The 20,901-nt window shown below is 49.5% G+C and overlaps 2 protein-coding genes across 2 annotated transcripts in view; both read right to left on the bottom strand.

Annotated features, from left to right (window-relative positions):
• The window catches only part of BDKRB1 (bradykinin receptor B1), a 35,469-nt gene that overhangs the window by 12,344 nt on the left and 2,224 nt on the right, over window positions 1-20,901 (bottom strand). The window lies entirely within an intron of this gene.
• BDKRB2 (bradykinin receptor B2) overlaps window positions 15,996-20,901 on the bottom strand; it is a 28,924-nt gene continuing 24,018 nt past the window's right edge. Inside the window, exon 3 of the mRNA XM_043922001.1 lies at window positions 15,996-19,607. Within this exon, the coding sequence (XP_043777936.1) occupies window positions 18,515-19,607 (1,093 nt within the window). The 3' untranslated portion in view covers window positions 15,996-18,514. The remainder of the gene's footprint in view (window positions 19,608-20,901) is intronic.

Raw genomic sequence — 20,901 nt, 5'->3', positions numbered from 1 at the left:
TGTTTTTTAAAGGGACACTCCATGAAGCAGATGTGTATTTTCGGGAGGAAGCTGGAATCTATCTCTGGGGAAAGACCTTTCATGTCAGGAAAGATTTGAGACTGTAAAGTCCTGAGGATGCCTGCCATCATTTTGGGGTAGATTTTGACCAGAGGAAGTCCCCCAAATCCCAGTGCTTCCTGATTAGTAACGTAAATCGGGGTCTCACCTGCTGGACCTGCCAGTCACAGAGGGCGGTTAGTTTTTCCTCCCTTTGCTATGTGTTTAGACAGGACTGTTTCTGAGAAGCATGTGGTCTCAGGAGATGTCCACCTGCTCCAGCACAGTGGTACCCACAGGAGATCATGACACCAGTCCTGCCCGGAGGTGGGGCTCGCAGGCCTGGACGTGGCTTCATCTCACGCCGAGAACGGACCGTGGGAAGTGGCTTGTGTATGGCAGGGCCACGTGGCCGGGACTGTCGGTGTCTCTCAGGCACTAGAGAGGCCTGAGTAAGTGGCCCCGTGGCCCCAAGGCCTTGGGGGCCCCACCCCACATGTGTGATGAGAAGTTTTTTTTTTTTTTTTTCTTTCTTTTTTTTTTTTTTCTTTCTTTTTTTTTTTTTCTTCTTTTTTTGTTTTTTCTCATTGATATGAATCAGCCATAGATTTACACTTATTCCCCATCCCGATCCCCCCTCCCATCTCCCTCTCCACCCGATTCCTCTGGGTCTTCCCAGTGCACCAGGCTGGAGCACTTGTCTCGTGCATCCCACCTGGGCTGGTGATCTGTTTCACCATAGATAGTATACATGCTGTTCTTTTGAAACATCCCACCCTCACCTTCTCCCACAGAGTTCAAAAGTCTGTTCTGTATTTCTGTGTCTCTTTTTCTGTTTTGCATATAGGGTTATCGTTACCATCTTTCTAAATTCCATATATATGTGTTAGTATGCTGTAATGTTCTTTATCTTTCTGGCTTACTTCACTCTGTATAAGGGGCTCCAGTTTCATCCATCTCATTAGGACTGGTTCAAATGAATTCTTTTTGACGGCTGAGTAAAATTCCATGGTGTATATGTACCACAGCTTCCTTATCCATTCATCTGCTGATGGGCATCTAGGTTGCTTCCATGTCCTGGCTATTATAAACAGTGCTGCGATGAACATTGGGGTGCATGTGTCTCTTTCAGATCTGGTTTCCTCAGTGTGTATGTTTTTTAAAAAAAAAATGGATGCTCCCACTGTCACTTGCTCGCGATGCAAAAAGGGAAGTGGATTTCCAGGGAAGAGAGGATTTCCCTCTGCCTCTGGGGCTGTGGGGTGCAGGAGCCCGAATTCTGAGGACAGGATGCGGGAACCCCACGTGTAGGAAGGGACCACGGATTGCTGGAACATGGAGAAGATGGCAGGAGCCTGACAGTGATGTGGCAGGGCCCTGGTGTGAGATGCTCCGGGTGAAAGTCCCCTGGGTACTGGGACCTTGGGGGTATAGGTGTAGGTATTCATAAAAGCAACAGAGAGAAGTCATAAATATTAGTGGACATGGCTGACATGGAGACATCTTCACAGATATCCAAGACAAGGATATCTGTGAGTAACAGGTAACCCATCCCTGAAAGGTCATAAAATTAATGTACATCCATGTTTACTAAAAATAATTAGCCCCCCTTTCATAAACCATAGAAATCACAATCCTCTGATGATTATATCAGAAGAATAAGAATGCTTCAGAATTCCTGTAATCTGTACTCAGATCGAGAATCATGCAGTGGATTGTGAAAGGCTTTGTTCAGACTGTACATGAACTTAATACACATTAATTAATAAAACTGCCTTTTAATGTGCTCAGTCATGTCTGACTCTTTGTGACCCCATGGACTGTAGCCCGCCAGGCTCCTCTGTCCGTGGGATTCTCCAGGCAAGAATACTGGGGTGGGTTTCCATGACCTTCTCCAGGGGATCTTCCTGACCCGGGGACGGAATTCACATCTCTAGCGTCTCCTGCATTGGCAGGTGGGTTCTTTACCACTACGCCACCTGGGAGTCCCCTAAAATTATTTTAACAGGTTTAAAATGATTGTTGTAACCAATTTAAAGTGATTGATTACAACAAGGGACTTCCCTGGTGGTCCAGTGACCACCTGTGGTTAAGAATCCGCCTTCCAATGTAGGGTACGCAGGTTTGATCCCTGGCAGGGAAACCAGGATCCTACATGCTACAGAGCTACAGAGTAAACCCACGTGCTGCAGCTGAGACCTGCTGCAAACAATAAATAAATATTTTTTTAAAAAGTGATTACAACAGATACCATCTTAAGGCACAAAGAGGTGGCCTGTGGAAGACCCAGGGTTGCAGTCCACAAACAGAGGATAGCCTGACCAGCTGGGTGGTCAGATGACCTTCCCTGGGATTGTTCTTAATGCTAACACAGAGGGACTCCAGGCGGGTACGGTGGGCTCAGAAGACGCTCGAAGCAGATTCAAGGAGAGGATGAGCTGGAGTTTGAGGTTGGGGACACACAGGTCATGTCCCCACCGTGACGTTCAGTGCGACTTTCCACCTCTCCAGCAACTAAACCTTGGAATCACAGGTCTTTTCTCCTTTCTAGTCACATCCAGCAGTTTCTTCAAGGTCAAAGACTGGTATATCTCATCCAGCACATCTCTACGAATGACTAAGCATCTGGGTCTCAACAAATAATAACTATATGCTAAGCATTTGGGGTGGGGGTCCCCACTCAGTCCTTACAGCATCCAGCATCTCTCTGACCGTCTCCACTGCAGATAAAGAAAGGAAAAGCGCCTCGGGGCAACTTCTGAGATGAAGCTGGGATGAAAGGCAGCAATCTCATTTCTGTCCAGCTAGTGTGTTTCACCCCTGCCCGAGCGTTCCTTCCCATTTGAGTTTTAAACACTCCTGCAACGAATAAGTCTGCAGCAAAGAACCCCAAACCAATCTCCTTGCTTTCTGATTTTTCTCCTTTCAGTCTATCCTTGGGCGAGATGAATATTCCAGAAGCACTTAGATTTTGTCCCTTCACCGGCCTAACTGTCTGGAATTCACAGGCTCCTTGTTGGTCCTGCTGTATCGCCTGGAGCCAGCCTCAACCTGGGTCTTGTTCCAGCTGACAGGGGTGTCCCATGGACCTAATACATCTGGACTCGCCTACCTGTGAGCATTCGCTGGAAATCACATCCCAGTCCTCTGTCTCTGCTTCAAGTCCATGCGTCATTCAAAGCCCACTGTAACCTCTGCCCCTCTGGGAGCACAGGTCTGGTCGCTCTCCCTTCTGTTCTGCAAACACGTGGGGAGCAGCTCCCTGGGGCCAGGGGCAAGCTGGGGGCCAGGGGCAAGCTGGGAACCAGGGGCAGAGAGGATGGCTCAGTATCCACCCTGGGTTGTTCACGCTCACACGGACAAGGCAGGCGTGCAAGAGACACTTGCAGCCAAGAGTGGCAAGCATCATGGTAAGAGATAGCCCAACTGTAGCACCGGAGGTGGGAGGGCAGGAGGGGTGGGGTCAGAGTAAGGGGTCATGATGTCAGGGGGATAAAAATAAAATCCTCCATGTAGGTTTACCGAAGCACAAAGACCCGGAAATCTACGGGGGAGACAGCTGCCCACCTGAGTGTGTCCTGGGCATTCAGGCAGCCACAGGTGCTGCACTGGCCTGAGTTCATGGCCATTTAGAAGCCAAGGGCTCTGGACACTGGTCACTCTGTAGAGAAAACTCTTCTGGGACAGGGGTGCCGTGGACCAGGAAAGTTTAAGAAAATTCACGGAAAACTCTCCATCCCCACGTGGGCCTTGCTCGAGGAGATCAGGTTTTCTTAACTGGGCAGTGGGCTCACCAGACCCTCCTCTTAGGTAAGCTGGGAGGATCCCGGGAACTGACACAGCCCAGGCCTGGCACGTGCTGGCATTCAGGAAGCCTCCCAGGGCGGCACTCGGAAGGGCCTGGCTGGAGGGGGCCGGCTATGCTCCTGTGAGTTGGAAAGCCGAATTCGGACCGTGGCGTGTCCTGTCTCAGGCCCAGGAGGACACTAAGATTTGACAGAGGTCCTCAAGGCCACAGTGGCCCGCCTCCTGCTGCATTTCTGAGCGTCCCTCTCACTGTCTCTGCCTGCTCCCTGGCATCCTCGTTCTGTTTTTTAAGAGGATTATTTCTTAAAGTCTTTATATGAACTTGACACAATATTGCTTCTCTCTTGTTTTGGTTTTTTGGCCAGGAGACATATGAGATCTTAGCTCTCCAACCAGGGGTGGAACCCACAGCCCCTGCATCGGAAGCCAGGAAAATTCTCTCTTCACTCTGTTTTGAATAAGCCACTTCATCAGACTTCCCTGGTGGCTCAGACGGTAAAGCATCTGTCTAACAACGTGGGAGACCTGGGTTCGATCCCTGGGTCAGGAAGATTCCCTGGAGAAGGCAATGGCACCCCACTCCAGTACTCTTGCCTAGAAAATCCCATGGACACCAGGCTCCTCTGTCCATGGGGTTGCAAAGAGTCAGACACGACTGAGCAGCTATTCTTTCTTTCACTTTCTCCTACCTCAGGACCTTTGCACGGGCCAGTCTCTCTGGTTGGAGCACCCTTCTCATTGGGACCTGCACACTCATTCCCTCAGGTCCTTGTGGTCCTCAGACACCCACCCTTATCAGAGAGCCCTTCCCTGAAATATCCCTCCTCCGCTTGCCTAGCTTCACTGTTTGTTACAGTGGTTACCATCACCTGGATAAATCCATCTGTTTATTTTTTACTTCCTCTTTCACCAGAACATGAGCTGCGCCCAGCAAAGGGCTTATTGCTTTTGATTAAAGTCATGTTCACAACTCCTACAACAGGGCTCACGTGCTTCATAAATATCTGCTGAATGACTTCATAAACCTATTTATTATGTTGGCCAGAAAATTCATTAGAGTTTTCTGCAACATCTCACGGAAAAACCCAAATAAACTTCTTGGATGACACAATATTTATATACACAAGAATATCAACAGCTTGCCTCTATATCAACATATATGTCCCAAGCCCCCTGTGGGTGCCAGGCCCTTTGTGGGCACTGGAGGGACAGAGTCCTCACTGGTCCTGTGAACAGCTCTTGATCTGGCTGAGGACAAAGACAGCCAGACAGCTGGGGGCTATACTTTGTGGAATGCAAAGTGGCAATGAAGTGCCAAAGTTGCGTCTGAGTGTCAAGACTGAAAGGATTTAATTCTGCTCAAGGCAGAGCTGGGAAAATTCATGGTGGAGGGATATTTGAGCTGGGTTTTGAGAGATGAATAGGAGTTTGGATGGCAGGCAGGCTGAGAAAAACACTGTCGATGAAAGGACCCACATGCCTATCATAAACGCCCAGGCACACAGATCTATTTGTGGAAGACTCACTTGGAACTTGGAGTCAGAAAACCCAGTTCTAACCCCAACCTCTGTCCCACCCTATTTACTTATTCTTTCTGTGAGATCTCGTAGGTCTCTACGCTGGGGCAGGCCCAGTGCAGGTGGCCCCTAAAGGCTCTTTGTTTGAGCAGAGAAGGAAATTAAACAGTTTTAGAGGGACTTCCCTGGTATTAGGGTAGATGGGAGTCTGCTTGCCGATGCAGGTTCGATCCCCGCTCAGGGAGGATCCCACACGCCTCAGGGCAGCTGGGCCCGTGAGCCACAACTACTGAGTCTGTGCTCTGGAGCCTAGGAACTGCACCTACCAAGACCACGTGCTGCAGCTACTGAAGCCCGTGCGCCTAGGGCCCAGGCTCCACAACGGGAGAGGCCACTGCGATGAGAGGCCTGTGCACCGCACCTGGAGAGTGGTCCCTGCTCACTGCAACTAGAGAAAGGCCACCCACGACCGCTAAGATCCAGCACAACCAAAACCAAATAAATAATACAAGAAAGCAGGTTTAGATCTGAGAGAGTGGGTACGGAGGGGGAGGCTGTCCACTTGCATGACTCCCAGAAGAGAACTGGGGGACCCAGACTGTCCTGGGCACGCTCTGACCCTCAGTTTCTTCATCTGAGAAGGTGCCCTGACTACTTTGAGAGCTATCCTAAAGATCGCACATGTGCGTGAAAACTGTCAATATCACATTATATAGATGTTCACAGGACAAGATGAATGCATGTATGTTGATGTAGTGTTTCCCAGTTTTATAACTTTGCTCTGTGTAATCTTTGGGAATGGACCAGTCAGCCTATATGCGTAACTGGTCCACATACACTGCAAAAAATGGGGGCATGAAGTATTGGGTTGGCCAAAATTTGGTTTTTTTTTCCATAAGATGTCCCGAATGAACATTTTGGCCAAGCCAATACATTCCTTTTCCTTAAACGCCCTGAAGTAGGAAATGGCAACCCACTCCAGTATTCTTGCCTGGAAAATTCCATGGACAGAGTAGCCTGGTGGGCTACAGTCCTTGGGGTTGCAAAGAGTCGGACATGCCTGAGCACACATGCACGTTCATTCCTTAAAAACCAGGAGTACTCATGTGATGTTTTTAATGAAGACAGAGTTGATGCTGTGTTTATCGTTAACATAGATCATTTGGTCCCCATAACTGGGGATGCTTCTCTGTGCTGCAAAACTCTGGGTACAGGTGAACTGAATGCTAAAGATAACTTTCACCTTTTCTGCAAGACTCAGGGTCACCCTTGAGAGACCAGCAGACCGAGAAAACCACCTGTGATTGTAACTGTGGTGAGCTCTGGAAAGAAACAGCTCAGGATGTAGCGTTCCACTAAACAGAGAGGGTGTGAGGGTTCACACTGAGAGAGGTCAGGGAGGCAGGGGGAAAACTGGGAGAAAGAGGAGAAACCAATTGGAGAGTCGGAGGAGCTCAGCGTGGGCAGAAAGAACAGCATAAGCAAAGGTCCTGAGGCTGCAACAGCCTGATGTGCGTGAGGAACTGAAGAAGCAAAGTTGAACCGCTGGAGAGGAGGTGAACAGTGGCAGGGCCAGCCAAGACAGAGCCTGGCACAACAGCTGATAGAGTTCGGAGTTCCCTAGGACCATGGCATTGCAGGATGCAGGGGGTCCAAGGGATCAGGACTTGCGAGAGTGAAAGGAAGGAAAAAGGATTGGACAAAGGGAGAAGTGAGCTACGGGGAGTCTTAAGAGAAGCCTCTGCAGACCGGTGAAAATTTCTGGATGGGATGACCCTTCAGAGCTCTCTGAGTTGGGGCAAGAGGGCTGGGCTTCCCTCCTTCTCTCAGCCATTGGATGAAGGATTCCCTGGAAGATGGCATGATCTTGGGTGAAGAAGGGCTTTAATTGAGCAGCATCTCAGCATCTGGAGTAGCAGCTCCTTCATTCCTTAAGGAGTGTCTGGACGGCACATCCCCCAGAAACAAGAAGCCACCAAAGGGTTTTAAACATTTGGGAAGGTCACCCTAGCTCCTGTATGGCTGGGAGGGTTTAAGGCTGGAAGAGGAACCAGAGGTGAGGATGGATTTGAGATGTTGTTTGGAGGTAGAACCAGGAGAACCTGGTGGTGGATGGGGAAGAGGGAAACATCAAAGATTTTTCTAGGGGTAACTGGGTTATACCATTTATGGAGATGGGGAAGATGAAGGGAGGAATATGGTTCTTAAAAAGAGAGTCAAAAGGCTGGTTTTGGCCTTAAGTTGAAAGTGAAAGTGTTAGTGGCTCAGTTGTGTCTGACTCTTTGCGACCCCATGGACTCAGCACACCAGGCTTCTCTGTCCTTCACTATCTCCTTGAGTTTGCTCATACTCATGCCCATTGAGTTGGTAATGCCATTCAACCATCTCATCCTCCATCACCCCCTTCTCCTTCTGCCCTCAATCTTTCCCAGCATCAGGGTCTTTTCCAATGAGTACGTAAGTAATAGCATCAAAATAGCTTAAATGTTGGAAGGGGAGCCCTGCAGCTATAGAAGAAAATGGGGGTCAGGACTGAGCAGAAAAGGAAGAATTTGGGCAACTAATGGGGAGGGGGTCGGGCATCAAAGGAGAGCTTCTCTTTTTCCATGATGGAACTGAAGGGGGAGGGGTTTGACTACCCTGAAGGCCATTCAGTAGTCAAGATGTCAAGGGTCTCATTGCTTTATCTTCCTCTAAGGAGAAGGAAATGGCAACCCACTCCAATATTCTTGCCTGGAGAATTCCCAGGGATGGGGGAGCCTGGTGGGCTGCCGTTTGTGGGGTCGCAGAGTCGGACACGACTGAAGTGACTTAGCAGCTTAGCAGCAAGGGGACTAGTACTTTGTGAAAGAATCTGATTCCAAAGCAAGACCCCAGGCCTTGAGTTCTGGTGGGGAAGTCTGGGTGGGCATATCTGGCCAACGAGTCACCTCGAAGGGGTTTAAATCCCAGCTCCATCCCTGTTGAGCTGGGTGAACTTGCGTCATTTCCCATACCACCTTCTGGGGCCTCAGTCTCTTTATTTTTTCTGGATTTTTTAAAACCATTTTTAAAAATTAAAGTGTAGCTAATTTACAGTATTGTGTTAGTTGTAAGTGTACAGCAAAGTGATTCAGTTTTATCATATATATCATATATATATATGATTCAGGTATATATAATTATTTTTTAGATTCTTTTCCATTATAGGTTATTATAAGATATTGAATATAGTTCCCTATGCTATACAGTAGGTCCTTGTTGTTTATCTATTTTATATACAGCAGAGGGATGTGTAATCCAAAGCTCCCAGTTTGCCTACCCCCTCCCCTGCCTCGGAGCCTCAGTCTCTTAATCTGTGAAGTGGGCCTCTTCTCCAAGTTTGGGGATCACAGGAGATGTTGGTGACACAGTGGCCCTTGACCAGGAGCTGGTGGGAACTGCTCTGGATTTATCACTTGCCCGTCGCACGGGCCAGAGGTAGCGCGAGAACAGGAAGGCTATGTAAGGTCCACGGTCTCCGCCAGGACCGGGGGAGGAACCGGCAGGGCTGCCGGGCTGCCCACTGAGTGGGCCGTGCAGTGACTCAGCATGCAGGGAGGTGTCCAGAGGAGCCTCAGAGCTCGTCTTGGGCCATCTTTCAGGCTTGTTGATAAACAACCTCCCACCAAGTTAGGCTTGCCACAGAGCTGCCGGGAAGCCGGGAGCCGGGCCCTGTGGCCGCTTCTTAACCTGGGCTGAGGCTCCTGGAATTGCCTGCCTTTTGAGGAAGGAGGAGAGAAACGGGGCAGTCCCGATGCGGGGTCAGCAGAGACGGGGTGTTGAGGCCTATGGCGCACATGCTCTGGGGTCTGGGCCAGCCGCCAACATGCTACAGTACCTTGAGGGAGGGCTCAGTATCTTCCCCATAAAGACATCTCTGAGAGTCTGTAAGACATTGCATCCCATTCGTTCTTTTTTTTTTTTTTTCTTATTAGTTGGAGGCTAATTACTTTACAATATTGTACTAGTTTTTGCCATACATTCACATGAATCAGCCATGGATTTACATGTGTTCCCCATCTTGAACCCCCCTCCCACCTCCCTCCCCATCCCATCCCTCTGGGTCATCCCAGTGCACCAGCCCTGAGCACGTGTCTCATGCATCCAACCTGGATGCAGGACTGGCGATCTGTTTCACCCTTGATAATATACATGTTTCGATGCTATTCTCTCAGATCATCCCACCCTTGCCTTCTCCCATAGAGTCTAAAAGTCTGTTCTATACATCTGTGTCTCTTTTTCTGTCTTGTCTATAGGGTTATCATTACCATCTTTCTAAATTCCATATATATGCGTTAGTATACTGTATTGGTGTTTATCTTTCTGGCTTACTTCACTCTGTATAATAGGCTCCAGCTTCACCCATCTCATTAGAACTGATTCAAATGTATTCTTTTTAATGGCTGAGTAATATTTCATTGTGTATATGTACCACAGCTTTCTTATCCATTCGTCTGCCATTCGTTCTTAGGAAACTTCTAACCAGCTAGCACCACTGGCCCGCAGGAAACCTGGAGAGTATCTGCTTCTTGCCTCCGTTGCTGGGGGAAGGGCTGCGTGTGGACTGGGACCGGCATCTCTATGGTGAGCACTTGCTCAGAGCTGTGAAAACACCTGCACTGGTCTCCTACAGCGGCTGGAGTGAAGTACCACGTGTGGGGAGGCTTAAAGGAGCAGGAATTTGTTTTCTCGTGATGCAGGAGGCCAGAAGCCTACAGTCAAGGTGTCGGCAGGCTTGGTTCCTCCTGGAGGGTTGGAGGGGGGGGGGTTATTCTCTTCCTCTGCCCGGCTTCTGGTGGTAATCCTGGCGTCCCATCACTCCGATCTCTGCTTCCATCCCCTCCCATCTCTGCATCTCTGTGGACCCTCTTCTCTCCTCATCAGAACTCCAGCCATTGGATTTAGGGCCCATCCTCACCCAGTATGACAGTGAAAGTGTAAAGTGTTAGTCGCTCAGTCATATCCAACTCTTTTCAACCCCATGGACTGCAGCCCACCAGGCTCCTCTGTCCATGGAATTTTCCAGGCAAGAACACTGCAGTGGGTTGCCATTTCCTTCTCCAGGGGGTCTTTCTGACCAGTGATCAAACCTGGGTCTCCCGCATTGCAGGCAGATTCTTTACCATCTGAGCCACCAGGGAAGGGTCTTCCACAAAGACCTTACCCCCCAGTAAGGTAATATTCTAAATCTCCAAGCAGATGTGAATTTGGGGAAGGAAGGAGACACTATTCAACTCACTAGAGCACCTTTACCTCACTTAATCTTCACAATACCCGAATCCTCCTTTTATAGGCAAAACCCTCCAGAAGCTCAGAGAAGTTAATCGATTTTGTACAAATCCTCACAGCCAAGAAGTCACAGGGCTGGTGCGTGGATAAGGGCCCTGACTCCAGGTCCAGAGGGATCTCTGCCATGTTGGTGCCGCCCTTTATAGTTTCCAAAGCCCCCTTCCCGGAGTCAGTAGCTCTGCTTGACCTAGGTATACTTATTGTACTATCTGTCCACTTCACAGCTGAGAACACTGAGGCCGAGGGCCAGTGTGGGGGAAATGAGCTGCGTGGTTTGTCAAGATCACCTGGTAAATAGGTGGCATGGCAGGGACTCGAGGCCTGGCCTGCACGATTCTTCCCCTGCAATCCAACATTCTATCTCCGCGTAGGCCTGGTAAAAGAAGCCAGGCGCAAAAAGCACATGGTGTGTGATTCCATCTCCATGAAATGTCCAGAACTGACCAGTCTAGAGACAGAGAGAAAATCAGTGGCTTCCAGAGGCGGTAGGGAGGAAGTGACTGCTAGTGCGTGTAGGGGGAGGAAGGCAATCTGGAATTAGAGGGCAATGATGGTTACACAATCCTGTGAATTCACTAAAAGCCACTGGAATGAGCAAGGCATGGAAATCTTATCTCAGTAAATATCTCATTGTATGGTGTCAACCACCTGCCTCTGGGGAGGCGAGTCTGCAGGGAGCAAGAACTCACAATCTCCAGAAGACACAAAATCTGTTTATTGGGGCAGAAACAGCCCAAGCTGAGGCTCGGATGCACTTCATGCACGAAGGCACCTCGGGAGCCTCCTCTGTGACAGAATTTGCATCCACCTGCCAAGTCACAAACGCACCGAGAGCAGGCGGGCTTCTGAGCACCTTCCTGAAGAACCATGTGGCCTGAGCAGGTTATTTCCTGTTTCTGCATCCTGAACCAGCAATGAGACAGGCACCTGACGACCTGAGTGGTCATGAGGGTCAAGTTTAAAGAGAGCTCAGCGATGGATAAACCACAAGGTCCTATTGTACTACACAGGGAACTATATTCGATATCCTATAGTTAACCACAGCAGCAAAGAAAAAAGTAAATAGGAGCTCAGAAGAGGGTGAGACATTTGCATGGGGCCCCTTGAACCTCACCCCAAAACCCACAAGCAAACCATTAAACTTTCAGCCATGGCTATTGCTAAACTGTGACCTGCTTGCTCAACTCGGACCCCTACATCCTCCTGGGGTTTGGCGAGAGGTCAGGGCTGTGTGAGGCTCTGCAGCAGGCCCGGGGATGGAGGAACTAGGAAGTGGTGGAATGTGTTACTGGAGTCCACAGATGGAGTCTGCACCTCCGAATCATAAGCGGCTTCGTCGCAGGTGGGAGCCAGCATCACCAGCACTAGTTCCCATCAAGGCACCTGGCAGATCAGACAGTCTGAAACTCTGGGCACTGGGCCCTCATCCTCTCTGGCCAGGGCAGACTCAGGAGCTGGATCTATTGCTTGCTTCTGAGTTCACCAGAGGCCCACCTGGATTTCTCCCCAGTGCATCAGCTTTCTGGGGGCCAAGAAGGGTCAGGAGATGAGAGCCGATTTGCTACCTGGCTGGGAACAGAGAGAGGTGGGAGGGAGGCTTTCTGACCCCGTTTCTACCTGCTCAGAGCCCTGCTCAGACCCCCGGATCCCAGACTTTCTTGAGTCAGACTCCATCCATGAACAAAATCCCTCGATGAGTGAGCTCCCTTGTACACTTGCCGGCAGCTTTCTCCAAGCTCAAGGCCCTATTGGAGTCCAGGCAGGGAGGAAAGTGTAGGCACCGAAGGGGGAATGGAATACCTGCCAGACACTTGTGTCCAGCATGGCTTGAGAGTAGGGAATGAGCCAGGGACTGGGGAGAGGGATAGAGGCAAGCCAGGGGCCAGCTAATGAAGTGTCTTGTGAGCCATGTTTTAGAAGTGGAACTTTATCCCAAGAGTGGTGGGACACTCTCTCAACATAATCAGCCATAGGTATACATATGTCCTCTCCCTCTTGAACCTTCCTCCCATCTCCCTTCCCATTCTACTCCTCTAGGTGGATACAGAGCCCCTGTTTGAGTTCCCTGAGACCTCTAGCAAATTCCCATTGGCTATCTATTTTACATACTGTAATGTAAGTTTCCATGTTACTCTCTCCACACATCTCACCCTCCCCTCCCCTCTCCCCATGTCCACAAGACAGTTCTCTATGTCTGTTTCTCCATTGCTGCCCTGAAAATAAATTCTTTGGTGCCATATTTCTAGATTCCATATATATGCATTAGTATATGATATTTATCTTTCTCTTTCTGACTTACTTCACTCTGTATAATAGGCCCTAGATTTAAGAACTGACTCAAATGTGTTCCTTTTTATGGCTGAGTAATATTCCACTGTGTATATGTACCACAACTTCTTTATCCATTCATCTGTTGATGGATGTCTAAGTCGTTTCCATGTTCTAGCTACTGTAAATAGTGCTGAAGTGAACATTGGGGGACATGTGTCGTTTTCATTTTGGGTTTCCTCAGAGTATATGCCTAGGAGTGAGATTGCTGGGTCATCTGGTGGTTTTATTCCTAGTTTTTTAAGGGATCTCCATTCCGTCTTCCATAGTGACTGTATCAATTTACTTTCTCACCAACAGTGCAAGAAGTTTCCCTTTTCTCCACACCCTCTCCAGCATTTACTGTTTTTAGGCTCTTTGATGATGGCCATTCTGACTGGTGTGAGGTGATATCTCATCTTAGTTTTGATTTGCATTTCTCTAATAATGAGAGATGTTGAGCATCTTTTCATGTGTTTGTTAGCCATCTGTATGTCTTCTTTGGAGAAATGTCTGTTTAGGTCTTTTTCCCACTTTTTGATTGGGTTGTTTGTTTTTCTGGTCTTGAGTTGTATGAGCTGCTTATATATTTTGGAAATTAATTCTTTGTCAATTGTTTCACTTGCTATTATTTTCTCCCATTCTGAAGGTTGCCTTTTCACCTTGCTTACAGTTTCCTTTGCTGTGCAAAAGCTTTTAAGCTTAATCAGGTCCCACTTGTTTACTCTTGTTTTTATTTCCATTACTCTAGGACGTGGGACATAGAGGATGCTGCTTTGATTTATGTCATAGAGTTCTAAACACTCTTCTTTACATTTATAGTCTCCCTATCATTGTCTTTGCCTTCTTAAAAGATGTCATTGGCTACAGAGTGGAAAATAAGAATTGGGGATGGTGGTGGTTAATGTCAGAGTCGGGGAGACCAATAAGAGATGATGGTTAGACATAGAAAGAAGCAGATGGATCCAGGAAACACTTGAGGGGGGGGGTATTGAAAAAGGTACCAATTCACTATGTGGAAGGAATAACAGAGATGGTTGTTCCTCTTTACCATGAGCTCCAGGTTTATAGCAGAGATGGTTGTATGCAGAGATGGAGCAGTGACATTTCTGTAGACACAGAATGCAAGCTTTGTTTAATGAATGATTGAACACATGAATAATGAAGGGGTCTCAAAACGGAGTGGGTGATGAGTTCCCCATCACTGTGAGAATGCAAGAAGTGGTTAGATAACTGTTTGATCTAGACCTTGTCAAATGGAAATCAATTGGAAGACACCTAATAGATACACATCACATGCGTAAATGAATTGCTGCCATCCTTATGATTTTTGAGAGCCCATGGACTGTAGCCCGCCAGACTCCTCTGTCCATGGAATTCTCTAGACAAGAATACTGGAGTGGAGAGCCATTCCCTTCTTCAGGGGATCTTCCTGATGCAGAGATCAAACCCGTGTCTCCTGCATTGCAGGCAGATCCTTTACCACCTGAGCCACCTGGAGAATTTCATGGAGACTTGTGGGCTATAGTCCACGAGGTTGCAAAGAGTCAGACATGACTGAGCGACTAATACTTTCACTTTTTCACTTTTACTTATGATTCTAGGACCTCATGGGGCCTCATGGGCACCTGATGGGAGCTTATTGAGTCACCAGTGTGGGATGGGAGAAAGTATTCAAACTGTTGAAATTTCTTAAATTTCTACTTGAGTATGTTTAAGAGGGTACATTTTAATACATGTTAATATGTGTACATATTGGGTAAAATAAACTGTGGAAAATTCTGAAAGAGATGGGAATACCAGACCACCTGACCTGCCTCTTGAGAAACCTCTATGCAGGTCAGGAAGCAACAGTTAGAACTGGACATGGAACAACTGACTGGTTCCAAATAGCAAAAGGAGTACGTCAAGGCTGTATATTGTCACCCTGCTTATTTAACTTATGTGCAGAGTACATCATGAGAAACGCTGGGCTGGAAGAAGCACAAGCTGGAATCAAGATTGCTGGGAGAAATATCAATAACCTCAGATATGCAGATGACACCACCCTTCTGGCAGAAAGTGAAGAGGAACTAAAAAGCCTCTTGATGAAAGTGAAAGAGGAGAGTGAAAAAGTTGGCTTAAGCTCAACATTCAGAAAACTAAGATCATGGCATCTGGTCCCATCACCTCATGGCAAATAGATGGGGAGACAGTGGAAACAGTGTCAGACTTTATTTTTGGGGCTCCAAAATCACTGCAAATGGTGATTGCAGCCATGAAATTAAAAGATGCTTACTCCTTAGAAAGAATGTTATGACCAACCCAGATAGCATATTAAACAGCAGAAACATTACTTTGCCAACGAAGGTCCTTCTAGTAAAGGCTATGGTTTTTCCAGCGGTCATGTATGAATGCGAGAGTTGGACTGTGAAGAAAGCTGAGCACCGAAAAATTGATGCTTTGAACTGTGGTGTTGGGGAAGACTCTTGAGAGTCCCTTGGACTGCAAGGAGATCCAACCAGGCCATCCTAAAGGAGATCAGTCCTGGGTGTTCATTGGAAGGACTGATGCTGAAGCTGAAAATCCAGTACTTTGGCCACCTCATGCAAAGAGTTGACTTATTGGAAAAGACCCTGATGCTGGGAGGGATTGGGGGCAGGAGGAGAAGGGGATGACAGAGGATGAGATGGCTGGATGGCATCACTGACTCAATGGACATGAGTTTGAGTAAACTCTGGGAGTTGGTGACAGACAGGGAGGCCTGGCGTGCTGTGATTCATGGGGTCACAAAGTGTCGGACACGACTGAGTGACTGAACTGAACTGATTGGGTAAAAATAATCAAAATTTTTTTACTTATATGGATATGCAAGTACAATGGTTTGGACACCACTAATTTATAGCACAGAGCCTTTAGGTAGGTTGAGTGGAAATAAATGGAACCCTTGCCCCCAAGACTTCTAACTGCCTATGGCAGTGTCTGTGACAAGATTCAGGGTTTGGGGAGTTGTAACAAATGAAAGAACTACACAAAAATGCCTCATCCCTTTATTATGCTGGACAGAAAAGGCACATTGACACCATTCATCCATTTCTCCTCCTTTGTGAAACGATCCCTCTTTATAATGTCATAGCTCTTTGGATCTTTCACAGGACAGATGTTCTTTATCACAGTATCAACACAACACACAGGGCAGCTCCCCTCCCATAGACAAATTGCTCCTCTGCCCATGGGTGGACCCTAAATGGTCATTAGGAGCCCAGGGCTCTGCTGACAGGAGACCCTCAGACCATACACATCTGCTGATGAATGAGTGTCTCACACCCCAAAGCCCAGCCAAGCCTCCTTTTGTAAAACTCCACTCACATTATGCACATGGTTTGTGAGTGAAAGTTGCTTAGTCATGTCTGACTCTTTATGACCCCATGGACTATACAGTCCATGGAATTCTCCAGGCCAGAATACTGGAGTGGGTAGCCTTTCCCTTCTCCAAGGGATCTGCCCAACTCAGGGATTGAACCCAGGTCTCACGAATTGCAGGTGGATTCTTTACCAGCTGAGTCACCAGGAAAGTCCAAGAATACTGGAGTGGGTAGCCTATCCTTTCTCCAGGGGATCTTCCCAACCCAGGAATTGAACTGGAGTCTCCTGCATTGCAGGCAGATTCTTTACCAACACATGCCCGTGAAATAGTTTCACTTCATTCTAATATGAAACGGTTTGTACTTCTTATTTCACCTGTTTTATTTCTCTAGCTATGAATGCATATGTTCATTTGGGCAGAGGGGCTTGCATGGCAGAAAACAAAGGCTGGGATGGGGAGTAAATCTTTTTGTGACCCTTTTTCTTTTAAAGTCCAGAGCTGGATTGGTCAGGATTTGTGGGTTCTTTGCCATCCCAATCCTGCTGGCCGTGGGGAGGATAAAACCTCCCCAGGGAGAGCCCGCTAAGGAATCACCCATCTACTGATCCAGTGAGTGCTTCCAGGGCACTGCCTACATTACAGGAAGCTCCTGAGCTCCATTGCTACTGAGCACCCATCCCTGCTTTGACTCTAAGAGCTTGATGTTGGCGTCTGGATGGCCTGTTCTCCCAGAGGGCCGGCCTCAGGAGGCAGATTATAAAACGTGTAGAAAAAGAAGAAAGGAATTCCCTCTGGCGGACCTGGGGCTTGGGGCCGGGCACCTGTCCATTAAGAGCCAAGGACGGTACCCGCCCTCCGCCCCGCCCATCGCTGCCCGCCACGCCCTTCGCCACCTGGCCCCACCCACAGGAGGCAAGGCCGCGCGGCCCCTCTGCAGTTGCTTCTTCGGGTAAATGATCCGCTGGAGGTGGGATGGGGAGGGTGTTCTCCCGTCTCCATGGAAGGGGTGACCTTTCCTGAAAATGCTTGTGTGTGTGTGCGTGAGTGTGTGTGTGCGTGCGCGCCCGTGCACGCGTGCAAATTGACGGCAAGGGCAGGTGGTGGAAGGGAGCTTAACATACGGAGCGCCTGGTATGTGTCAGACACTAATGCGTGTTTTCCACAACCATTAGCTTCAATACCGATTCTCTCCTACAGACCTTTTGCTGAACTTGTCTTTCTCCTTAGAATAAATTTATTCCCATTCTGCGGGCATAATAATGCCTCACATTTACATAGCACCTTTCATTTGTCAAAGTACTTCTGTGCCTGTTACCTCCTTTAATCCCCACAACAGCCTCGTGTTACCGGGAGGAAAGCGAGGCGGGGACGCGGCCATGTGCAGCCGGTTATCCTCTGAGCTGGGGCCCCGGCTCCTCCGCCCTGCCCAGTCCACAGTGCCTGGCTTGACCGCGTCTAGAATGGCCTTGGGGTGGTTGCTGAATCATCGCGAGTCTGCAAGTTCCTTCAGGACAGACTGTTCTCTTTTTCTTGCCCACAGGGTTCCATGCTGCGTGTACAGCAAGTGCTGGGTAAGTACTTATCGGGTTCGTCTTTGGCACAGACCACTTGTCTTTCTGCAAGGGGAGCAAGAGTCCTGGTCTCTGGGTTCTCACCGTGGATCGCTCAGAGTTTAACCTTCATTGACCTGAGGAATCATCCTCCGAAGTCCTAGTTGAGCGGATTCAGGAAACCCAAGAGTACACGTCTGCCAGTGCGCGCGGCCCTCTCGGCGGCTGCCCCAAAGCTGGGCGGCGTTTCTGGAGATCTGAGCGGTCATGCGCCGGCAGAGTGACAGACACCACGTGGGAGGGGAGCTCGGCCACTCCTGTCCCCGTCCCCAGGCTCCTCTGCTCCTCTGGAAGCAGCAGACCCGGGGGTGGCAGCCAGTAAGAAGGATAATGCTGTCGTATTTCTGGGGCCCTTGGCTGTGCACCAGATCACTCCAAGCTCGCAGCCCTGTTCGCCGCAGCTTGGGCGGGGCAGGAATTTACTGGAGACACCAACTCACTCACCGCCCAAGGTCACAGTTGGGCTGCCTTCCTTCCTTCCTTCCTCCTGGGGGCGCATCCCCAGAGCCGCCGTCCACCCGTCGTCACACGCATCAGTAGCCCCGGGTGCCATCTGCTCGCTGGCTGCTCCCCACCCGCTACGACAGTTTGTGAATGTGGCGTTCCACGGAGATGGAGGTCCTCAGAGTGCCCATGGAGTTCTCCGTCTGGCTGGGCTCCGGCGACCCGCAGCCGCCTGGCCGGCACAGCCGCATGTACACCTCCCGCGACTTCTTGCGGAAGCGCTTGCCCACGATCACGTACACCAGTGGGTTGAGGCAGCTGTTGCTGTAAGCCACGAAGGACGAGATCTGCGTGAAGATGTCGATCACGTACTCGTTCCAGCAGCCCGAGAGGACCTGGAGGCGCAGCAGCGTGTCCAGGAAGGTGCTGACCTGGAAGGGCAGCCAGCAGACGACGAACAGCAGCAGGACGGCCAGGACCAGCAGCGTGGCCTTCCTCTCCGTCTGGATCTCCTTGAACTTCTGCATCTCGTTGTTACGCAGCACCTGCATGATCTGCACGGTGCAGAAGGTGATGACGCTCAGGGGCAGCAGGAAGCCCACGGAGTTCAGGAGGATGTTGGTGAAGACCTCCCAGTTGCGGGACGGGTACCTGATGACGCAGGCGGTGACATTGTGGCCCTCGGCGTTGTACTCCTGCATGGTGCGGAAGACCAGCATGGGCGAGCTCAGAAGCAGCGCGCAGCCCCAGATCACCAGGCTGTAGAGCTTGGCCCAGCGCACCCCGCGCATCCGGCCCATGGACATGGTCTTCACCAGGGCCAGGTAGCGGTCGATGCTCACCAGCATGAGGAAGCAGATGCTACTGTAGAGGTTCATGTAGAGCATGGTGTTCACCACGCGGCAGAGGGCTTCCCCGAAGAGCCAGTCGAAGTTGTTGGCGATGGTGATGGCCCAGAAGGGCAGCCCGAAGGCCAGGATCAGGTCTGCCACGGCCAGGTTGCCCAGGTAGATCTCCGCCACCGTGCAGCTGCTCTTGTGCAGACAGAAGACGCTGAGGACAAAGATGTTCTCCAGAGTGGCGAGTAGGAAGAGGATCCAGAGGAAGGGGGGCTGGATGGTGTTGAGCAAGTTCCACCAGTCGGACTGGAAGCAGCTGCTGCTCTCGGGCGGGGTCCCGTTGAGAGCAGGTTCAAGGACCTGGGAGGTGAGGTTGAACATTTTGGCGCTGCAAGAAAGTGGAAAAGAGGCAGTTACACCTCGGGGTGACAAGAGGAAGGAGTAGCAACTGGTGCAGAGGGAGGGGGGTGCGTCCAGTTAGGGATGGAACTCAGGCCTTTGCTGTGCTGTGTTCACAGACAGTCCTGGTGCATCTGAGTCCCCGGGGGTCTTAGAAGGTGCATGTGCTCCTTGCACTTAAACTGAGAGCTTGTGTTCTTGGCCTCCAGGCTCCGCTGGGAGGTTTCCTTGGCCAGCATCCATCACCCGTAGGAACAAGCGTGAGCCTTAGATGCTGGTCCTCCTGGAAGCTTCTGTGGTGGGAGGGTACACGGCACATTCCTTCCTTATCACAGGGACTCCTCCTAAGGGTGCTGGTCTCTTTCAGCCTCTTGTGGCCTGGCTGTGAGTGAGCCATTAATTAGAAGAGAGAAGAGGTATCATGCCAGACAGGGAGATTCCAGCCTGGCTCCGAGACCACGGCCCATCTGCCCATGCCCTGCCTCTTCCTGGTAGAGGGTAGCTGTTGAGCTTCCAGCAGCCCGAGAGGACCTTCCATCAGCATAACATTGATGATGAACTGAGGTTGCTTGACGGAAAGGGAGAGTGGGGGCTTTGGCGTCAGAGAGTCCTCTGGGTTCAGTCCTGACTCATTCATTAACTGTGTGACCTTGAGTAAGTTAACTAACCTCTCTGGACCATAATGGTCTACTTCATAAACTAGGAATAACAAAATCTTCTTGGCATTGTGGTGAAGATCTGAGATAAAGAACAGAAAGCCCCAAGCACTGCACTCGGTTCAATAAACAAGAATAATTACCTTTGTGTGTGTGTGTGAACTTAATAAAATAAACAGTGTCAAACTTGAGCACCACTCTGGTTGTTTGTCTTTTTTTAGTTAAGATTTTTTTGATGTGGACCGTTTTTAAAGTCCTTATTGAATTTGTTACAACATTGCTTCGGGTTTAGGTTTTGGTTTTTGGCCCCGAGGCAAGTGGGATGTTAGCTCCCCAACCAGCGATTGAACCCACACCCTCTGCTTTGGGAGACAAAATCTTAACAGCTGGACCACCAGGGAAGTCCCTGTCCTTATTCTCACATTGCTGATTTTATCATTAACCCGCTGGCTTCTCTTTCATTCTGGGGTGAGACTCAGACCAGAAGGCAGTTCACTTTCTGCAAGTGTTTCTCTAAGGCTAGTTCCTTTCTGCCTTCAGCAAAGAGGCATGGGGCTTGGACAGACATGGGCTCCAATCCTAGTTGTGTGGTCTTGGGTAAAGTACGTCTGAGCTTCTGCTTTGTTA

The sequence above is a fragment of the Cervus elaphus genome, chromosome 13, assembly GCF_910594005.1.
Source record: "Cervus elaphus chromosome 13, mCerEla1.1, whole genome shotgun sequence".
In the NCBI taxonomy this organism is placed as follows: Eukaryota; Metazoa; Chordata; class Mammalia; order Artiodactyla; family Cervidae; genus Cervus; species Cervus elaphus.
Note: the sequence above shows the minus strand (reverse complement) of the source record. Positions and strands in the feature narration are given on the sequence as shown.